General features: G+C 38.7%; 1 protein-coding gene across 24 annotated transcripts in view; it reads right to left on the bottom strand.

The window, feature by feature from the left end:
- The window catches only part of LOC101100942 (protocadherin gamma-C4), a 175,264-nt gene that overhangs the window by 30,358 nt on the left and 123,212 nt on the right, over positions 1-21,694 (bottom strand). Inside the window, exon 1 of one of the 24 annotated variants that reach the window (XM_019833436.3) lies at positions 1,243-4,380. The exons of 22 other annotated variants lie outside the window; for them this stretch is intronic. In XM_019833436.3, the coding sequence (XP_019688995.1) occupies positions 1,243-3,672 (2,430 nt within the window). In that variant the 5' untranslated portion in view covers positions 3,673-4,380. Of the gene's footprint in view, positions 1-1,242; positions 4,381-21,694 lie in introns of those variants that run through there. One more of the 24 variants, XM_019833584.3, reaches the window with a different exon arrangement.

The following is a 21,694-nucleotide window of genomic DNA, read 5'->3' as shown; positions in this document are numbered from 1 at the left end:
ATAACAATAATACACTTATTAGTAATCAAATAACAGTGACTCTCCCACAACCGGAAGTGTGTATAGGTTTCACTAAAGACACAGGCTTTACAGTTACCTGCACACCAGCCTGAATAAATGAAAGCTTTACCTTTCTCAAGATACAAATTTACCTACATTTTATACTGTGTGTATACTTAAAAAAATAATGCTGGAAGGATGGGGAATAATGCTAGGGTACAAAAGAACTTTCAATTTGTACTATATGTTCTTTTGGACTGTCTGGATTTACTTTCAAAATAAATGATTACTTTTACTTTTATAATTAATGGTGATTATGTCTTTAGATTTGGGGATTATTGTTAGCTTTAATTTTTTTAGTACTTTTCTCTATTTCCCAAGTTTTTTATATTACACATGCATTACCATTATAACATAAAAATATTTTGTAGGTAATGTACACGTTATTTCCAGCAGTGTACTTTAAATAAAAGTTAAAGGATGCCTAGAATTTTATTTACTTGTTTTTTAAATGTTTATTTATTTTTGAGAGAGAGACAGAGTGTGAATGGGGGAGGGGCAAAGAGAGAGGGACACAGAATCCAAAGCAGGCTCCAGGCTCTGAGCTGTCAGCACAGAGCCTGACATGGGGCTTCAATCCACAAACCTCAAGATCATAACCTGAGCCAAAGCTGGAGCTTAACCGACTGAGCCACCCAGGCACCCTGAATTTTATTTAATTGAAAATCACCTGAGAATGAGGTACGGGATCTGCCTGCATAGACAAAGGAAAATTATCAGCGGACCATTAGTTTTAATGCAGATGTTGCAATCAAAACAAAGACAGACAAATGAGGTGGTTGTTGTATTCCTAGCATCTGCCACTTGTTAGAGGTATCTAGCAGCTCAGCTTGCTGTCATTGCAAATGACACCAAACTAAGCTCTGAGGGCTGAGATCTTGGGTTATAATTTAATGGCCTCTTAGCAAGATTGGTTAGTTGTGATGGCAAGTGAGTGCTGAAGGTGTGAATTGGGGCCACACAGGAGTCAGTTAATTCTACACCATGTGGGACCACAAACCACACTCTAGCCACGCCATCCCCTTCACAAACGCATGATGTTTGATCTACACAGGGCAAGGTGAAAAAGTAGATGCATCATTAGGAAAACATCTTCATCACTAAAACAACAGCTCCATCCCTTTCTGAACATGGTCCAGGCATCAAAAAGCATTAATATCATTCTGGGACGCTAACCCTTACCTGTCCTGGAGGGGAGCTCTCTGCACCCAACACTTGCCTATAGAACACTGGATCACAGCTCCGCAGTGTGTTCTGGCGGCTGGCCAGTGGGCTGGCAGCACCAGGTTTCTTCAACAGTGGGTCGCTGCGGCGTGAGTCGGTGGTGAGGTACACCTGATGGTAAAGGTGCGGTGGCATCAGACCTCCCCGCACAGCGTCTGCATGCAGAGAGGACCCTGGTGTTCGGTACAGGGAGCTCACAGGAGCTCTGTACAGATCCCTTGACTGTTTCCACTTGTAAACTTTGAATATGATCACTCCCAATACTGTGACTGCAAACCCCACAGAAACCAGGATTAGAGAGAGGAGTAGATAAAAGGTGAGATTTTTATTCTGCTCCCGAGGGGCAGAGCCAGAGGGGAATTCAGCCCGGGCTTCAGGAGATTCCTCGGTTACTGACACAGTCAGGGTTGCCGTGGTGGACAGTGATGGCTCCCCATTGTCTTTGATCAAGACCATAAGAGTCTGCCTGGGCACATCTGTGTCCTGAACTGGGCGGGAAGTGCTGACTTGACCCGTGTGAAGCCCCACAGCAAAAAGGCTCTGGTTGGAAGCTCCTAAGAGGCTGTAGGAGAGCCAGGCATTGTGCCCGGCATCCGGGTCCCAGCCTACCACCCGAGTGACCACATAGCCAGCAGCGGTACCTCTGGGCAGCATCTCCATTGAGCTCCGGCCAGGCCGGGGGTATAAGACCTGGGGGGCATTGTCATTGCGATCAGTGACAAATATGTTCACGCTAATGTTGGTGGTCAGGACTGGAGTGCCCCCATCGCTGACATGAACTGTTATTTCAAATTCTCGCCGATCTTCATAGTCCAGGGGCACTACAGATGACACGATGCCAGTGTCACGATGTATCGTGAAATAGTGGCCCACTAGCCCAGTTTCAGCTTCTTGTTCCAAGAGAAAGAAGGAAAGGCGAGCATTCTGCGGGGCATCAGGGTCCCAGACACTTAGATTTAGTATTGGAACCCCGGGGATGTTATTTTCCTCAACATAAACATCATAGGAGGACTGGGAAGACTGTGGAGGGTTGTCATTGATGTCAGACACTCGTACCTGCACGATTGTAAGGGCTGAGAGGGAAGGAGTTCCAGCATCTCGAGCAGTGATGCTGAGGTTGTATTCTGGGACAGTCTCACGATCCAGGGCTGCACTGGTTTTCAAAGTAAAGTAATTCTTGAGGGAAGAAGTAAGGCTAAAGGGGAGACCTGGTGGCACCTCGCAAGACACCAATCCATTCTCCCCAGCATCCAGATCAATCACACTGAGCAAAGCAATGACAGTTCCAAGAGGGGCATCCTCGGGAACTGGGCTGTACACAGAGGTGACTGTAATCTCTGGGGCATTGTCATTCACGTCCACAACCTCTACCAAAACTTTGCAATGTGCTCCTTCGGGATTGGCGCCTTTGTCTTTGGCCTGTATGTAAATCTCGTGGAGTTTTGTGTCTTCAAAGTCGAGGCGACCTCTGATTGTCAGCACCCCACTTACAAGGTCTAAGGAGAATAGGTCTCGCACACCGGCGCGGTTGTGGCTGCCAAAAGAGTAAATGATTTCACCATTGGGGCCTTCATCCAGATCAGTTGCATGAACTCGCACCACGACAGTACCCGGCGGCGCATCCTCCAGGACTCGCGCACGGTATAAAGACTGATTGAAGGCGGGTGCATTGTCATTCGCGTCCAGCACGGTGATGCGAATGGGAAGGGTGGCGGAGCGAGCCGGGGTGCCTCCATCCAAAGCCGTCAGCACCACCTGGAGACTTGGCTCACGCTCCCAATCAAGGGCGCGCTCCAGCACCAACTCCGCGTACTTGGTGCCGTCCTCTCGCGTCTGAACGCGAAGCGCAAAGTACTCATTTAGGCTCAGCTCATAGGTTTGTAAAGAGTTGCTTCCTACATCGGGATCATGCGCGCTCTCCAGCGGAAAGCGCGTGCCTGGCGCCACGGCCTCGCTAATCTCCAATTTCATTTCCCGGGTAGGGAATGTGGGATTGTTGTCATTGATATCCTGGATCACCACTTCCGCCCTTAACAGCTCTAGTGGGGTCTCCACCACCAGCTCCAGAGTTACAGTGCAGGAGGGCACTGTCCCACAAAGCTCCTCCCGATCCAGGCGGTCGTTCACGAACATCTCTCCAGTCTCCCGATTCACCTCAAAGAATCTTCGGCTAGCTCCAGACAACACCCGTAGCCTGCGTGCTGACAGGCTGCTGAGATCCAAACCAAGGTCCGTGACCACGTTGCCCACCACAAAACCTTTCTCTCTTTCCTCCAGAATCTCATAGCGAACGACGGCAGAAGCCTTGTGCAAGGCACCAAGCAGAAACAAAACTCCCACTACTCTCCCGATGCTTACCAGTCCGCTCCTCCAGGCCTCTGGGACCATCTCACTCAAAGGCAGTTCCTCTCAGCGGAGTCCAGATCTTTCCGGCGTTTTCGCTGAGAAACTTTCAGCGGGTTAGCGCTTGAGCGCTAGGCACGGAGTCGGACATGGCTTTCTCGATGCCGTTGATTTGCTCACCGGCTGTTCAGTCTCTGCCTCATCCCGGGGCACCGAGAGGGGACGGGCCAGGGCCAGATCTCCAGCGTCTTCATTGGCCGACAGCGGCACGCAGAGTCCCAGCCAATAACTGCACGAAGAATGCGCTAGCGCCGGGCTCTCTGAGCGGGACAAACGCTACCGCCAGGAACTTCACTTTCCTTTTGCTTCTTTCCTGAGTTTAGGGCCAAAGCGCCTTGGCAGTTATCTGTACATCGGCAACCTACCCTGGCCTGAAAAGCCAACTGCAGAGCCATGAAGATGGCTGTTTTGTAGGTTTTCAAACCAAACCAAGGCCTATTACACAATTTTTTAAACCGCTGTCTGTAATCGCAAGAAGAGAGTGTCAAACAAACCCAGAATGATACAACACCATCTGGAAAAACACAAATATGGTTTGTTGGAGGGCTGCATAGAGCCTATCCAGTTGGACTCTATATGTAAGGGAGCATTTATCATTTCTGTGGAAATGTTAATAATTTCAGCGTTCTCTCTTACCAAATGAGACTGTACAGTTCTCTGTTTCTCAGTAAAGAGAATCAATAGGAACCACTATCTGGTTTAACAGTTTTATGTAATTCAAAATTTAGATTTGTTTTAAAACTGGATGTTGTTTAGTTCTCATTTCTTAAGAACCGGGGAGCAATGTGACAACTCCCTACCCCATCTTTCCTAACAAACATAATCTCAATCATAAAGCATAATTTCAAATGTTTCCCTTTACATGGCCAATCCACTTCCCAAGATCTTGTATTAATATGCCACAAAGAGAAGTTGCATTGCTAAAGAAGGATAATACCCATTCCCACCTCAAAAAGAAAAAAATCTAGACCTGTTTATCACCTGGGACCTTTATAAAATGACTAAGATATAGCAGCAACGCTCCATAAACTCTTTAGAGAAATACACAGCCTTTAACCCAAAAAATAAAGAGCCTTGAAGAGTTTTCTACATTTAGGATTAAAACTCATGAAACAAACCAAATAGCACTTATTAGGATAATGAATAAGAGAGTCAGGTATGAAATAAGTCAGAGCTAACACATCCCTGGGCAAGAAACTACCCTAAAAGTGTTTCTGAGTTCCCACCCTATTAAATGAATACGGCAGGTAAAATGTCTGGCATAGAGTAAGCCCAAATTACTGGTCCAAATTACCCCATTAAATACGAGATGCCAAGTTTTAGAGCCTCATGCTGTTTCTGTATACTTGTCTTGGACATCACTTTGAGTGCATATAAACCTTTCTGAAGTGTAACTGAACCCTGAAAGGGATATGCAGACATATTAGATAGGTAGATAAGAAGTATACAGTATAGAGGGTATTTATTGAAGAGATAAAAACCATATTTGACCTGATTCTCCATGTCCTCAAAACTTTCTCTCTTAAAACCCTTAGTTTTAAATAGTTTGACAACAGACCAGACCACTAAGAAGGTTGACAGGCATTCAAACACAGAATATATTCCATAGAATATATTTAGAAGATAGAATATGGCCTAGTCACTTGCTACTCAAGTATAAGCCAAGAACCAATGGCATAGGCATCACCTAGGAGCTTGTTAGAAATGCAGAAATGCAGAAATTCTCCACCTTGACTAAATTATAATTTAACAAAATACCTGTGTGATTTGAATGTGCCTTAGGGTTTGAGAAACACTGATTTGCAGTTTCTTCAGAGATAGACTGATTTACCAAACATTTTTCTCATTCACAATCACTTAATTACAACATGGCTTTTGAAAACTGGTTTTTAAAAGTTGAAATGGTTTTCCCATTTGTAATAAGGCCCATAGTTAATTCTTAAGATTTCTTCAGAAGCCAGCAGAATCCTCTTGGATCCATGCTCCACAGTGGCCAAAAGATCTTCTTACAATTTTAATTAGATGATACAATTATCCAGCTGAAAACTCCTCAGCAGCATCTCACTACTCTTGAAATAAAATTCCAAATCCTTTGCACAGTATCCAAATTCTCATGCCTTCTCCTTCTCTAAATACTCCATTATATAATACAGTCATCAGCCAAGCTTTTTTGTGCCCCAAGTCTTTTAGAAAGACTACTCCTCTCTTAGGAAAGCTGCTTACCCTTCCCTCCCTTTGCTTCGCTAATTTCTACAACTCTTTCAGGACTCACTTTAAATGTTATTTCACGATAGAGGTCTTCCATTAGACCCCAGTTAAAACCAGGATTCTTTGTTATGTGCTCTAAGAGCACCTTATATTTTCCTTTGTTGAGTCTAGCACAATTTAATATTTTAGAATTATGTTTTGTTTAAGTATAATGTCTGCTTCTTCCACTACAGAAGAAGCTGTAGGAGGTCAGAGACTATGCCTGTTTTGAAGATCATTTATATCCCTGGCACCTAACACAGTAGGCACTTAAATGCTTCCCCCTCCCCCCCCGCTTTATTAAAGTATAATTGATAAATATAATTGTATAAGTTTAAGGTGTAAACATGATAATTTACTATATTGTGAAATAATTAGCACAATATAGTTAACATATCCATTACCCGTTTATTACCATTGTACGTGTGTGTGTCCACATATGTGGTGAGAATGATTAAGATATCCTCTGTCAGCAAATTTCAAGAATATACTACAGTACTGTTAACTAGAGTCACCTTTCTGTATACTAGAGTCCTAGAACATATTCACCTTTAAGTGAAAGTTTGTACATTTTGACCAAATCTCTCTACATTTAATGCTTATTAATATAGCAATCTTCGGGGCGCCTGGGTGGCTCAGTTGGTTAAGCGTCCGACTCCAGCTCAGGTCATGATCTCATGGTCCGTGAGTTCGAGCCCCGTGTCGGGCTCTGTGCTGACAGCTCAGAGCCTGGAGCCTGCTTCAGATTCTGTGTCTCCCTCTCTCTCTGACCCTCCCCCATTCATGCTCTGTCTCTCTCTGTCTCAAAAATAAACATTAAAATATATATATATATATAGCAATCTTCATGCCAGTGGCCTACTAATCATGAAATACACCAAGGATTATATATGGTCAATTATATGCATTCACTTTTCCTAGAAGTAAGCATTTTTGGAAGATACAGTCACTCTTTCAAGCTACCAGTGGGCCTAATGAAACTATTTGGTAACCTAATGACTTGAATAATTTGCTGAAGAGCCAAATAAGGTGTGGTAATACAACTCACGCAAAAAAACCAAAAAAACAAACAAACAAACAGGATGCCTTGCTGTGCCACCTATATTAAGGGGAAATGAAGGCACCAGTGTTAAAGGGTCAACATAATTTTCCAGTCGCTTTCCTCTTTCCTTTCTGTTCTATAATTTCAAGAGAGCCTCTGATCAATGATACAACAAAAATAATTTTAAAATAGAAAGTGATTATGTTATAGTTGTCAAGAGTGAAGCCTTAGTGTCAAAAAGACTTGAGTTCCAATACTGGATATTACACTTAGTAACTATGTAACCATGAAGCTCTTATTTTTCACTTCTCTTTCAGTTTGTTTATCTGTAAAATGGGAATAATAACAGCACTCCTTGACATAACCACAGGCATCTCAATCTGTTAATATTTTAACAGCTTTATATTTACCATAGCGTTCATCTAGACATCTAGATCATCTAGACAATGATTTTCAGTAATTTATAGTTATGCAACCAACATCACAATCCAGTTTTAGTATATTCCCATCACCCCCAAATGCCCTAATCCTGTCTGCAATCAATTCTTGCTCCTACTCCCAGCCTCAGGCAACCACTGACTCAAAAATTCCCAAGTCAGGGCACCTGGGTGTGTAGAGCATGCAATTCTTGATCTCGGAGGTGTGAGCTTCAGCCCATGTTGGGTGCAGAGATGACTTGAAAATAAGATCTTTAAAAAAAAAAATTCCCAAGTCATTCTTAACATCTTTTTCTACATTCCCACATTAATTACCAGTACATGCCAATGTTTACTACCTCCAAAATGTATTCTGAATCTATCAAATTACTTTCCCTTTCTACTGCCACTACCTGAGTCAAATACCTTAAATATCATTATGATTGGCTACTTAATTTTTAAGGCCAATGAAAAATGAAAATGGGAGCTTCCTTATTTAAAACTTAAGAATGGCAAGATGGTAAGAGCAGAGAATTAGCCCAAATGCAGGGCCCTCCTAAAAAGGGGGCCCATGTGATCGCACAGATTACACGCTCATGAAGCTGCCCTTGCCTGGCACAGAGGAAGGTCTCCATAAATATGTCCTAATATCATTTTTAAATACTGGGTAACTACCTAATATTATTCATTCTCAGAGGATCAGTAATATCAGAAAATCTTGCTCATGAAACTGTTAAAAAATGTATTACCCTTTTAAAATTCTAAATATCATCTAGTAATCTTTCAATTTAATGTAATTTGACTATTTGAAGAACATTCTGAGGTCAAAGGTCAAAAGTCAAATTAAGGGAGCATGTGAAGAGAACTGGTATAAAAACAGATAACCGATAGGTTAATCAAACATGTATCATAATTTAGACAGGTGGGTGATTCAAGGATTTGGTGAATAAGCTGAAGAGTTTAGCCTTAATATTTATCTCAAGTTTATTTATGTGAAAAAATATTCTGCATACTTTGATTTGAAAAAGATCTATAAATCTTAAGTTTTATAAAACCTCCATTCTATCTCCCCTCAGACAAAAAGAAATTATCTCGCCAAAGTATTTTAAAAATACAATGATAATCAGTGATTTTTGAGATCAAAAGTTTAAGAAAAAAAGATTTACCTCTTTTCCCATTTGAGTGCTATTCTCTTCTAGTCTTGATCGCATTAGTACTCTTATTGTTTAATAGATCATAAACTCAAATGTGCCAGGAAACTACCCGCAAGAATTATCAATAGCCCACTTGACAATCTTCCAAGACACCTAAATTCTCCTTAGAGAGAATCTGTTCAATTTTTCCCCAGCACACTATTACATTTTTACCTAAATTATTATCAGTTCTCACCAAATGGGTAGCCTTGTGTGATTGAGCTGTTTTTTTCTAAATGAAGTAATTTGCTTCAAAATATATTAACTTTGAGTGAGAAAGAAGTGTGGCTTTCTGATCTTTAAGCCTTCTATCAATACAGAAGTTTAGTATACAATAAAGATACTACCTCAAAATACTGAGACAAAGATAAAGGTTTTTTTAAAAACACTTATTTTATTTTTGAGAGAGAGAGAGAGAACGTGAGCAGGGAAGGGACAGAGTAGGAGACACAGAATCCAAAGCAGGTTCCAGTCTCCGAGCTGTCAGCACAGAGCTCAATGCGAGGCTCGAACTCACGAACGGTGAGATCATGACACGAGCTGAAGTCAGATGCCCAAGAGACTAAGCCACCCAGGTGCCCCAAAGATGAAAGTGTTTAATAAACAGTACTGAGACAACTGGACAGCCGTTTGAAAAAAAAAATAAAAATTAGATCCATTACTCAGCACACACAAGAATAAAACCCATACAGATCAGGAATCTAAATGTAAAAACCAAAAAATCATACAAGTATTAGAAGAAAATGGATGAATTTTCTATAACCTCAGTGTGGGGCAAGGGTTTCTAACTATGACTCAAAACCTAAATGCAATTTAAGAAAAGACTAATTAATTTCATTACATAAAAATAAAAAGGAAAAAAGACTGCAATGCAAAAAATACCCTAGACAAAACTGAAAGGCAAATGACATACTGGGAAAAAAATATTTGTAACTTGTATCTTGGGCAAAAGGCTAATATCTCTAAATATATAAATAACTTTAAAATTTTAGGACAAGACACTAAAAAATCATACAGAAAAATGAACATAAGACATGAACAATTTTTAAAAGAGATAAACAGGCTCTTAAACTTGTAAAAAGGGGCATGTGGGTGGCTCAGTGGGTTGGGCATCCGACTCTTGGTTTCAAGTCAGGTCATGATCTCACAGTTCATGAGTTTGAGCCCTGCGTCAGGCTCTGTGCTGACAGTGTGAAGTCTGCTTGGGATTCTCTGTCTCCCTCTCAATCTTCCCCTCCCTCTCAAAACCCACTCCCTCTCCCTCTCTCAAAAATAAATAAAACTTTTGTAAAAATGTGAAAAGATCCTTAAATTCAATCAGAATGAAAGAAACTCTAATCAAAACTACTCTGAGATTTTTTAAATGATCAGATTGGCAAAAATTAAAAATCTTGATGACATACTCTGTTGTGGAGGTTGTGGGAAAATAAGCATCCTCATCTACTGGCAGGAAAGCAAAAGAGTACAACCTATATGGAGGAAAACAGTTATATCTAACAAACCTACATATGCATTTACCCTATGGCCCAGTAATCACACTTTTAGGAATTTACCCTGAATATACACTTCAAAAATTCTTAAAAATACATATGTACCAGATTATTCATTACAGCATTATTTTTAAATAATTTGTAAATGCAAAAAGATTAGAAACTACCTAAACTGCATACTAGAGATTGGTTGAACATACTATATGTACACATATAATGGAGTTTTAGAAAACTATAAAAAATGACCTCTATAAATTCATATAGAATGATTTACAGGATATAGCATGTTAGTACAAAAACCAAAGTGAAAATTTTTGTTTCTGATCATGTGAAACTAGCCGTATCATTATAAAAAACTTAGACACTGATGAAAATATGTGGAAAAATGCTTTCAGACACTGGCTTAAAAGGAGTGGAAGACTAAGAGAAAGGAAACAAATAAGTTGAATCCTAGGATCTCTCATGTTTTTCCTGGAGGCAATTTTCAGACCATGGGGCAAAAAAGGGGAAATCCAAGAATAATATAGTGATCTTGCTGAGTTGAGGAATAAAAATTAGTATTTAGGAAGACTGAGGAAGCTAAAAATTGTGGAACAGAGAACGGAGCTATGTAAAGAACTCCAGAAGTCTGGATAAGGATCCCGTGAGTCTCTGGATGAACTATAATCTGAGCGTGTACAGAATGACAATTATCCTGAAGCTGAGCAAAGAACAAGGGACCTATTAGCTGAAATTTTTCTGGAGCTCACATAGGGATGGGAAATATTTGGATTCCATTCATCCAGAATATAAAAATCTTGACAAACACTCCAAAAAAGATCGCGACTTAGTAGTAGGGCTAATTAGCCCAATGCAAAGGTTTCTATAAATCTTTTCTAACAAAATTTTAAAACAAGCCTTGGAAAGATCAACCAGATCTGCAAATAACTGCCTTCCAAAAAACAAATTTCAATACTTTTTTAAAGTAGCATTTTATTTTTCTAAGTTTGTTTCTTTATTTATTTTGAGAAAGAAGAGAGTGTGCATAAGTGCACAAGCAGGGGAGGGATAGAGAAAGAGGAAGAGAGAGTATCCCAAGCAGGCTCCATGCTGTCATCGTGGATTCCAACTCAGGGCTTGATCGCATGAACCATGAGATCATGATTTGAGCTAAAACCAACAGTTGGATGCTTAACCAACTGAGTCACCCAGGCACACCACATTTCAATACTTTTTAAAGAAAAACAACAAAACACAAACACTCAACAATGTAGCATTTACAAAGTCTGCCATCCATTACTAGGTAATGCATACATTACTAGGAATGCAAACAATCAGCAAACTGTGACTTAAAACCAGGAAGAAAATCATCACTAGAAATGACAAAAGTAACTAAATTAGCAGACAATGAATTTAAAAGGCTACTGTAAATGCTCTCAAGGATTTAAAGGAAAACATGAAGCTACTGAGAAAAATGGAGAGAAATGAAAAAATGAAATGAAATTTCTGGAAGTGAAAAATACCGTGTATGTGGGGCGCCTGGGTGGCGCAGTCGGTTAAGCGTCCGACTTCAGCCAGGTCACGATCTCGCGGTCCGTGAGTCCGAGCCCTGCGTCGGGCTCTGGGCTGATGGCTCAGAGCCTGGAGCCTGTTTCCAATTCTGTGTCTCCCTCTCTCTCTGCCCCTCCCCCATTCATGCTCTGTCTCTGTCCCAAAAATAAATAAAAAACGTTGAAAAAAAATTTTTAAAAAAAAAGAAAAGAAAAATACCGTATATGAAATGAAAACTTCACTAGATGGGATTAACAGCAGCCTAGACATAAAGATCAATGAACTTGAAAACATAGCAAAACAAACTGAAAATAATGAAAAAATAGAAACACAGCTTCAGCAACCTGTGGGAAAATGTCAATTGGTCTAACACAAGTAAAATTGAAGTTTTATAATTGTGTATGTGTGTGTAATAATATTTGAATACAGCCCAAAACTTTCTAAATTTAAAGAAAACTATACATTGACAGACTCAAGAAGCTCAATGAGTCCCAAGAAGGATAAAACACCAAGAAAAAAGCACTAAGGTCATCATTATCAAATTTCTGAAAATCATAAATTAAAAGAAAAATTTAGAAGCAGCCAGAGGGGGGAAAAAACAGTAAAAACAAAGCAACAAAAATGACTGTAGATTTCTTATTAGAAACTAAAACAAAGAAAACTGTCAGTCTAGAATTCTATATCCAGCAAAAGTACCTTTCAAAAATGAAGGTGAAAGAAAGATCTTTTTCAGACAAACAACAAACAAGAAAATATGTAACCAGAAGATTTATTCTGACAGTTACAAGAAACATTAAAAAAAGTTCTTCAGTCGGAAGGAAACTGACACCTGACGGAAATTTGGACTACGTAAAAAAATAAGTGACACAAAGATAAAAATGTACATTACATATGAAAAACTTTTCTTCTCACTTTCTCGTTTCTTTAAAAAATAATTGATTATAGGGGATCCTGGGTGGCTCAGTCAGTTAAACATCCAACTCTTGATTTTGGCTCAGGTCATGACCTCACAGTTCATGAGTTCAAGCCCCACACTGGGCTCTGTGCTGACACTGCAAAGTCTGCTTGGGATTCTCTCTCTCTGCCTCTCTCTCTGCCCTTTCCACATGTTTTCTCTCTCCCTCTCAAAATAAATAAATAAACTTTAAAAAATTGATTATTTAGAAGGCAGGGGTAACCCAAACTTGTAGGAAAGGCTCGGGGAATCTAGGACACCTAGCAGCCAAAATGAAGGTAAAGATGCTGAGCCTGAACCCGGAAACTATGTCCACAAAACCAAGCCAGACTTACAAAGAATTCCAAGAAACTATGATCCTACCTTATGTCCTTTTGAGATCCTGCGAGAATATGTATGGAATTAAACTGGAATTAAACTGAAAATCAGTAACAGAAAGCAGGAAAATCTCCAAACACTTGGAAATAAAACAACACAGTTCTAAGTAATCCATGGGTCAACAAGTCATGAGGGAAATTTAACAATATACTGAACTGAACAAAAATGAAAATACGCTTATCAAAATTTGTGGGATGCAACTAAAGCAGTTCTGACAGGGAAATGTATAGCACTAAAGATAAAAGTTTTCAAATCAATAAACTATGTTCCTACCTCAAGAAACTAGAAAAAAGGAGCAAAATAAAAAATTTTTGCAAAATTTTTGCTTCGCAAATGCAAGCAGAAGCAAAGAAATTTTAATAAATACAAGGCCATATATCAATGAAATTGAACTCCTAGATATACACCTAGGAGAAATTAAAAGATATATTCATACAAATACTTGCAGCAAATGTTCATCGTTTTTCATAATCGTCAAAAACTGGAATAAACTCAAATGTCTATCAATGGACACCTATATAAACAAAATATGGTGTAGCCATACAACAAAATACTATTCAACAGTAAAAGCAATTAAGGGCTGATACATGCTACATGGATGAATGTCAGCAACACTGTGCCAAGTGAAAGAAGCCAACATAAAAACTACATATTGTCTAACTATATTTATGTGAAATTTCTACAAAAGAAAAAAACTATAGAGACTGAAAATTGGCCAATGGTTGCCTGGGGCTGCGGATGGAAACTGACTGTAAACAGACACCAAGGAAATCTTTGGGATGAAGAAAATGTTCTAAAACTGGATAGTGGGGATGGTTGCACAAGTGAATAAATTTATTAAAACTTGTCTAACTCCACCTGAAAATGGGTTAAGTTCATTATACATAAATTATACCCCAATTTAACTATTTAAAAAGATATATATAAATCAGTAAAACTAAAAAGAAAAATAGAAAAAAATCAATGTCACTAAAAGCTAGTGCTTTGAAAACTAATAAAATTAGTAAATCAATAAACTGACAAACTCTAACAATATGGACAATCCTGTATCTACAGTGAAACAGAGTATCACTACAGACCCCACAGACATTAAAAGGAATATAAGGGAATATTATGAACAACTGTATGCATGTAAAAGGAATATAAGGCAATATTATGAACAACTGTATGCATGTAAATGCAACAACTTATTTTTCATTTATCTATTTATTTATTTATGAAAGAGGCAGAGAGAGACAGAGAGACAGAGAGAAAGAGAGAGAATATCCCTGGCAGGACTCATGCTCATGCAGCCTGACACAGGGCTCGATCCCACAACCCTGGGATCACAATCTGAACCAAAATCAAGAGTCAGATGCTTAACTGACTGAGCCACCCAGGCACCCCTAAACTCAACAATTTAAATAAAATGGACCAATTGCTACAAACAAAATGTTAAAAACAAAAGTCACTAGAATACTCACCCAATATGAAATGGATAATCTAAATAGTCCTATAGCTAGCAGACAAATTGAATACATAGTTTAAAAATTCCCCAAAAGAAATCTCCAGGTCCAGATGGTTTCATTGGAGAATTCTTTCAAATTTTTAAAGAAAAGCTAACACCAATTCTACACAATCTATTTCAGAAAATAGAAGAGGAGAAGACCCTTTCTAATTCATTTTATGAAGCCAATTTTGCTGATGTCAAAGCTAGACAAAGGCAGCACACAAAAAAAAACTACAAATCAATATCCCACATAAATATAAATACAAAATCCTGAATAAAATATTAGTAAATGGAATTCAGCAACATGTAAAAAGAAATATATACCATAACCAAGTGGAGCTTATTCCAGGGATGCAAGACTATTCACTATTTGAAAAATAATTAATATTATTCACCCTATCAACAAGCTAAAGAAGAAAAATTATGCAATCATATACAATGGTACAGAAAAAGGATAAAAAAAAGTCAACATCTATTCATTATTTTTTTAAAAACTCAGAAAACTAGGAACAGAGGAGATCTTCCTCAGCTTAACAGAAAGAATCCACACAAACCTACAGTAAACATGATACTTAAGAGTGAAAGATTAAATTCCCCCCCATATCAAGAACAAAGCAAAGATGCCTACTCTCACTATTATTTTTTTTTTTACATTTATTTATTTTTGAGAGACAGAGCACAAGCAGAGGGGGGGCAGAGACAGGAGACACAGAATCTGAAGCAGGCTCCAGGCTCTGAGCAAGCAGTCAGCACGGAGCCCAATGCAGAGCTCAAACCCACAAATTGTGAGGTCATGACCTGAGCCGAAGTCTGACACTTAACAGAGCCACCCAGGCGCCCCTCACTATTCTTAGTCAATATAATACTAGAAGTTCCAGCCAGTTGCAGTAAGGCAAGAAAATACAAAGAAAAGACATACAGATTAAAAGGAAGAAATAATAATATCCCTATTGCAGATGGCACATTGTATACAAAGAAAATCCCAAAGAATCTATTATTAAAAAACTCCCAGAACTACTAAGTGACTTCAGTAAGGTCATAGGATACAAGGTCAAAATATCAAAAGCTACTTCTAAATACTATGATTGAACATGTAGAAATTGAAATTACAAATTCAATACATGGGAATGCAAGCTGGTGCAGCCACTCTGGAAACAGTATGGAGGTTCCTCAAAAAACTAAAAATAGAACTACCCTACAACCCAGCAATTGTACTATTAGGCATTTATCCGTGGGATACAGCTGTTCTGTTTCAAAGGGACACATGCACCCCCATGTTTATAACAGCACTATCAACAATAGCCAAAGTATGGAAAGAGCCCAAATGTCCATCGATAGATGAATGGATAAAGAAAACGTGGTACATATATATACAATGGACTATTGCTCGGCAATCAAAAAGAATGAAATCTTGCCATTTGCAACTACATGGATGGAACTGGAGGGTATTATGCTAAGTGAAATTAGAGAAAGACAAAAATCATATGACTTCACTCATATGAGGACTTTAAGAGACAAAACAGATGAACCTAAGGGAAGGGAAACAAAAATAATATAAAAACAGGGAGGGGGACAAAACAGAAGAGACTCATAAATATGGAGAACTGAGGGTTACTGGAGGGGTTGTGGGAGGGGGATGGGCTAAATGGGCAAGGGGCACTAAGAAACCTACTCCTGAAATCATTGTTGCACTATATGCTAACTAATTTGGATGTAAATTTTAAAAAATTAAAAATAAAATTAATAAAAACTCAACACAATTTCCAATTATTCAAAAAATGAAATTCTTAGGTATAACTAACAAAATATGCATAGAACTTACAGAATGAAACTTTAAAAATGCTGATGAAAGAAATAAAAGAATATTTAACTTAATGGGGAGACCAACCTAATATTCATGGTTCAGAAGACTCAACATACTAAAGATATCAACTCCTCCCTACCTCCACTTTGATCTCTAGATTTAACACAATTCCTCAAAATATGAACTAGATGTTTTTTGTACTACTGACAAGTTTATTCTAAAATAAACATATAGTGGTGCCTGGGTGGCTCAGTCAGTTAAGCGTCTGACTCTTGATTTTGGCTCAGGTCATAATCTCACAGTTCATGAGTTCAAGGCCCATGCTGGGCTCTGCACTGATGGTGCAGAGCCTGCTTGAGATTCTCTTCCTCTCTCTCTCTCTCTCTGCCCCTCCTCTGATTGCACTCTCACTCTCTTTCTCTCAAAAGAAACATTTAAAAAATTACAAAAATAATAAAACGTACATATATAGGGGTGCCGGGGCGGCTCAAACAGTTAAGTGTCTGACTCTTAACATTGGTTCAGTCATGATCCCAGGGTTGTAAAATCAAGCCCCATGTCAGGCTCTACACTGAGCGTGGAGCCTGCGTGAGATTCTCTATCTCTCTCTCTCTCTTTCTCTACCCCACTACCCTCTAAAAATTAAAAAAAAAAAAAACACTTTTAGTTTAAAAAAATACATAATGAGATAGTAAAACATACCCACTAGAATGGCTAAAATTAAAAAGTTTAACAGGAAGCATTGGTGAGAACATGGATTAAGCAGAGCTGTCATACAATGCCGATGAGAATGTAAAGTACGACCTCTCTGAAAAATAGTTTTGTAGCTTCTTATAAAGCTAAATATAGATTTCCCATGTTATATGATCCAGCAATTGTACTTTTAGGCATTTACCTGAGAAACTAAAAATATGCCCACAAAAATTTTTACATAAATGTTCACATCATCTTAATTAAGAATAACATCAGGGGTGCCTGGCTGGCTCAATCAGTTAACCATCGGACTTCGGCTCCTGTCATGATCTCACGGTTTGCGAGTTTCAGCTTCGCACTGGGCTCTATGCTTATGGCTCAGAGCCTGGAGCTTACTTCATATTCTGTGTCTCTCTCTGTCTTGCCCCTCCTATGCTCATGCTCTATCTCTCTCTCAAAGATAAACTAACATAATTTTTTTTTAAAGAATAACACCAAACTGGGAACTCAAATGTCCATTAACAGGTGACTGTATAAACAAATTGTGATGTATCTATACAATGCATTATCAATCAGCAATTAAAAAAACAAGCTAATGAACACACAACAGTGTGAAGGAATTTCAAAAACATGTAGAAGAAAAAGCAGACACAAAAAAGTACATGTTGTAGGATTCTGTTTAGAAGAAATTCTGGAAAAGACAAAACTAATTTATGGTGACAGGAAGCAGATCAGAGGTTGCCTAGATCCAGTGATGTGGGTAAATGATTGTGAAGGGGCATGAGAAAGCTTTTGGAGGTTATAGAAGTATTGTATAATTTGACTGTATAAATGGTTACACAGGTGTAAACAGCTGTTAAAATTCAATGAGCTGTATAATTTTTAAAGGTACATTTTATATATAAATTACGCCACAGTAAATATAAATTACACCACAGTGAAACTGATTAAAAATTGTTTTAGGGGCACCTGGGTAGCTCAGTTGGTTAAGCGTCTGACTCTCAGCATCAGCTCAGGTCATGATCTCACTGGTTTGTGCGTTTAAACCCAGCATCGGTCTCCGTGTTGACAGTGCAGGACCTGCTGGGGATTCTCTCTCTCTGCTCCTCCCCTGCTCACGTGCTGTCTCAAAATAAAATAAACTTAAAAAATTGTTTTAAAACAAAATGTGAGGGGCGCCTGGGTGGCACAGTCGGTTAGGCGTCCGACTTCAGCCAGGTCACGATCTCGCGGTCCGGGAGTTCGAGCCCCGCGTCGGGCTCTGGGCTGATGGCTCAGAGCCTGGAGCCTGTTTCCGATTCTATGTCTCCCTCTCTCTCTGCCCCTCCCCCGTTCATGCTCTGTCTCTCTCTGTCCCAAAAATAAATAAATGTTGAAAAAAAAATTAAAAAAAAAATTAAAAAAAACAAAAACAAAAACAAAATGTGAAAAAGTATATATAGGTATTCCTTACTTTGCAGTTGTGCAGGACTGTAAAAAATAACCACTCAAACTGACACTGCAAAGTAATCTTAACAATCAGTAGAGGAAATGAGAATTGTTCCGTGACCTTTAAAAAAGTTTTTGAAAACATTAAAAACTCCTACAGGGAAGTAAAAAAAATAGTGAAACTAATATTTATTTAATACATTATAATCTGAGACATTAAGAACAGCTGAGAATTACAGGGTTGGCTTTTTCTCATCCTATAATTTATAATACAGAGCAAACATCTTTTCTATGCCTTGGAAAATTATCAAGACTTTTCGTAAGTTTGGATCAACTTCCAGTATTTTATGTATCCTTGGAGCTTTCAAGGTCATGAAATATCTCCAAGAGTTCCTCTAACGTGAAGGTTTTTTTGCTGGTGTCATTTTTTTTCTGGACATTTTCATCCTTTTTGTCACAACCACTTTCCTGACTTATGCCAGTAAGTTCACATTCACAAAGCTCCTTAGGCTACATGTCTAGAGACTCTTGAAGGTAGGAGTATCGACATTTCCAGTGTCAGCTATTTATTCTATAATTCCATTTTCTAAGATTTTATTTTTTTTAAGTTTATTTATTTTGAGAGAGAGAGAGAGAGAAAGAGAGGGAGAGCACATGCAAATGGGGAAGGAGTAGAGAGAGAGGAGAGAGAGAATCACAAGTAAATTCCATGCTGTCAGCAAGGAGCCCAATGTGGGGCTCTATCCCATAAACCATGAGATCTTGACCTGTGCAGAAATCAAACGTTGGATGCTCAACAGACTGAGCCACCCAGGTGCTCCTTAAAGATTTTAAGTAATCTGTACACCCACATATTGGGTTCATTACAGTGCTACCCCTGTTCTTTATTTTTCTTTCTGATCTCTTTTTCACTGTTAAAGACATCCAGCTTGAACTCACAACCCCAAAATCAAGAGTCACATGTTTTAATGACCAAGCCAGCCAGAAGCCCCTATAATTCCATTTTTATTCAATTTGAATTTCACTGACTGCATTATCACTTTCGTTTATTTGCTGCACTTTAATTTAGGTGGTCAACTCCCTCTACACATTTTTGTAAAATGTCATGTGGGTTTATCTCTGGGAGACAAGAAGGCAACACAACTACATGCTTTGCTGTCTGTGCATAAACTAAATAACAGTAACCAATCTCTGACAGACAGAAAGCCGCTAGGTGATTGGTTACCTATCATGGTGCATATCTGTCATATGCAAAGTAGTCTGTGGACTAAAGGGCTAACAGTGATATTTATGCTTGAAGTAATTACTCAGAGAAAATGCCATGGTAACTGAAATTTGAACTGTTTCTATAAGACTGGTATTATTTAAACCATATGTAGGTATGTGTATAAACACACACACATATGAGAATGATAAAGAGAATAAAAAGAAAGAATAAAAGAAATGTGGCAAAATACAAATTAACAATAGCTAAGTCTGGATAAAGGGTATACAGTTCTTTGTGCAATTCTTGAAAGCCTTTTGGAAATTTGAAATTATTTCAAAATAGTTAAAAAGAAAACTTGCTGTGAAGGCACCTATCAAAATTACAAACCTATTTACTCTTTGACCCAGCAATTCCACTTTTGGGAATTCATCCCACATATATACCGCACATGCACAAAATAATGTCAGTACAAGACTTTTCACTGCAGTTATTTGTAATAGTCAGAGACTGAAAACATCCCAAGAATGAATTTATCTATCAGGAGACTGATAAATAGCACAGTGTAATACCAAGCATCTGTTTAAAAGAAAAACTTTCCTTATGTATTAATATGGGAAGACTTTTAAAGGATACATTGTAGAGTAACGAAATCAAGAAAAAGAACAGTGTATGTTATCTGTTTTGTAAGAAAAGTGGGGAAAATATATATCTAGATTTGCCCCTATCTGTATAAAGAAATGCTTAAAAGAGACCTACGAAACTAATAAAATGTATGTGGGCAGGAGGAAACATGGGCAGAAGAGTAGGACAGGAATGGGAATAAGACAATATATACCTAATATGCAACCATTTCATTTTTGAACGACGTAACTGTGTTTCTCATCACAAAATAAGATAAAATTACTAAGATTGAGGTAGATGGCAGAACTATAAGGACTCAAATGAAAAGCTGCCCCTGGAATATTATTAGTTGGGAAAAAGCAAGATGCAGAACAGTATACTTACTATAAAATGATACCTGTTGTGCAAAAAAGCACACACATTTACATATACCAAAAAAATGCTTGGAAGTATACATAATCAGATATTAACACTACTGGCTTCTTAGAGGTGAGTCTGGAGACAATTGTGGGTGGGCCGAATCTGATGTTTTATTTTTTTATCTCTCTAATTTTTTTAAAAAATTTAATTAAAAAATTTTTTAAATGTTTATTTATTTTTGAGAGAGGGGGAGACAGCAAACAAGGAAGAGGCAGAGAGAGAGGGAGACAGAGATTCCCAAGCAGGCTCTGTGCTGTCAGTGCAGAGTCTGATGCGGGGCTCGAACTCACGAACCGTGAGATCATGACCTGAGCTGAAACCAACAGTCAGACACTTAAGTGACTCAGTCTCCCAGGTGCCCCAAGATTTTATTTTTTAAATAATCTCTACACTCAATGTAGGGATCAAACTTAAACACTGAGGTCAAGAGTCGCATCCTCTGCCATCTGAGCCAGCCAGGTACCCCTTTTATATCTTTTTAAATTGGAGTATTGTTTATATACAGTGAAAAACCAAGGATCTTGAGTTCAATGAGTTTGGGCAAATGTATACAACCATTTAATTTACCACTCTATCAAAATAGGGAAAAAAATTTAAATTTTTTAAAAATGTTTATTTTTGATAGGGAGACCAAGTGCGAATGGGGGAGGGGCAGAGAGAGAGGGAGACACAGAATCTGAAGCAGGCTCCAGGCTCTGAGCTATCAGCACAGAGCCAGACGCAGGGCTCGAACTCAACAAACTGTGAGATCATGACCTGAGCTGAAGGTGGATGCTTAACCAACTGAGCCACCCAGGAGCCCTGAAAAAAATATTTTAAATTTATTTATTTATTTTGAGAGGGAGAGCATAAGGCGGGGGGGGGTGCAGAGGAGGGAGACAGTTAGAGAGAGGGAGGAAGGGAATCCCAAGCAGGCTCCACACTGTCAGCACAGAGCCCCAACGCAGGGCTTGAACTCACGAACTGTGAGATCATGCCCTGAGCTAAAATCAAGAGTCAGAAGCTTAACCCAATGAGCTACCTAGGTGCTCCAAAGTATGAAAAATATTTATCCCTTTATGGGGAGAAGTTCTACCATCATTAACACTGCCAGT

The sequence above is a fragment of the Felis catus genome, chromosome A1, assembly GCF_018350175.1.
Source record: "Felis catus isolate Fca126 chromosome A1, F.catus_Fca126_mat1.0, whole genome shotgun sequence".
Taxonomy (NCBI): domain Eukaryota; kingdom Metazoa; phylum Chordata; class Mammalia; order Carnivora; family Felidae; genus Felis; species Felis catus.
Note: the sequence above shows the minus strand (reverse complement) of the source record. Positions and strands in the feature narration are given on the sequence as shown.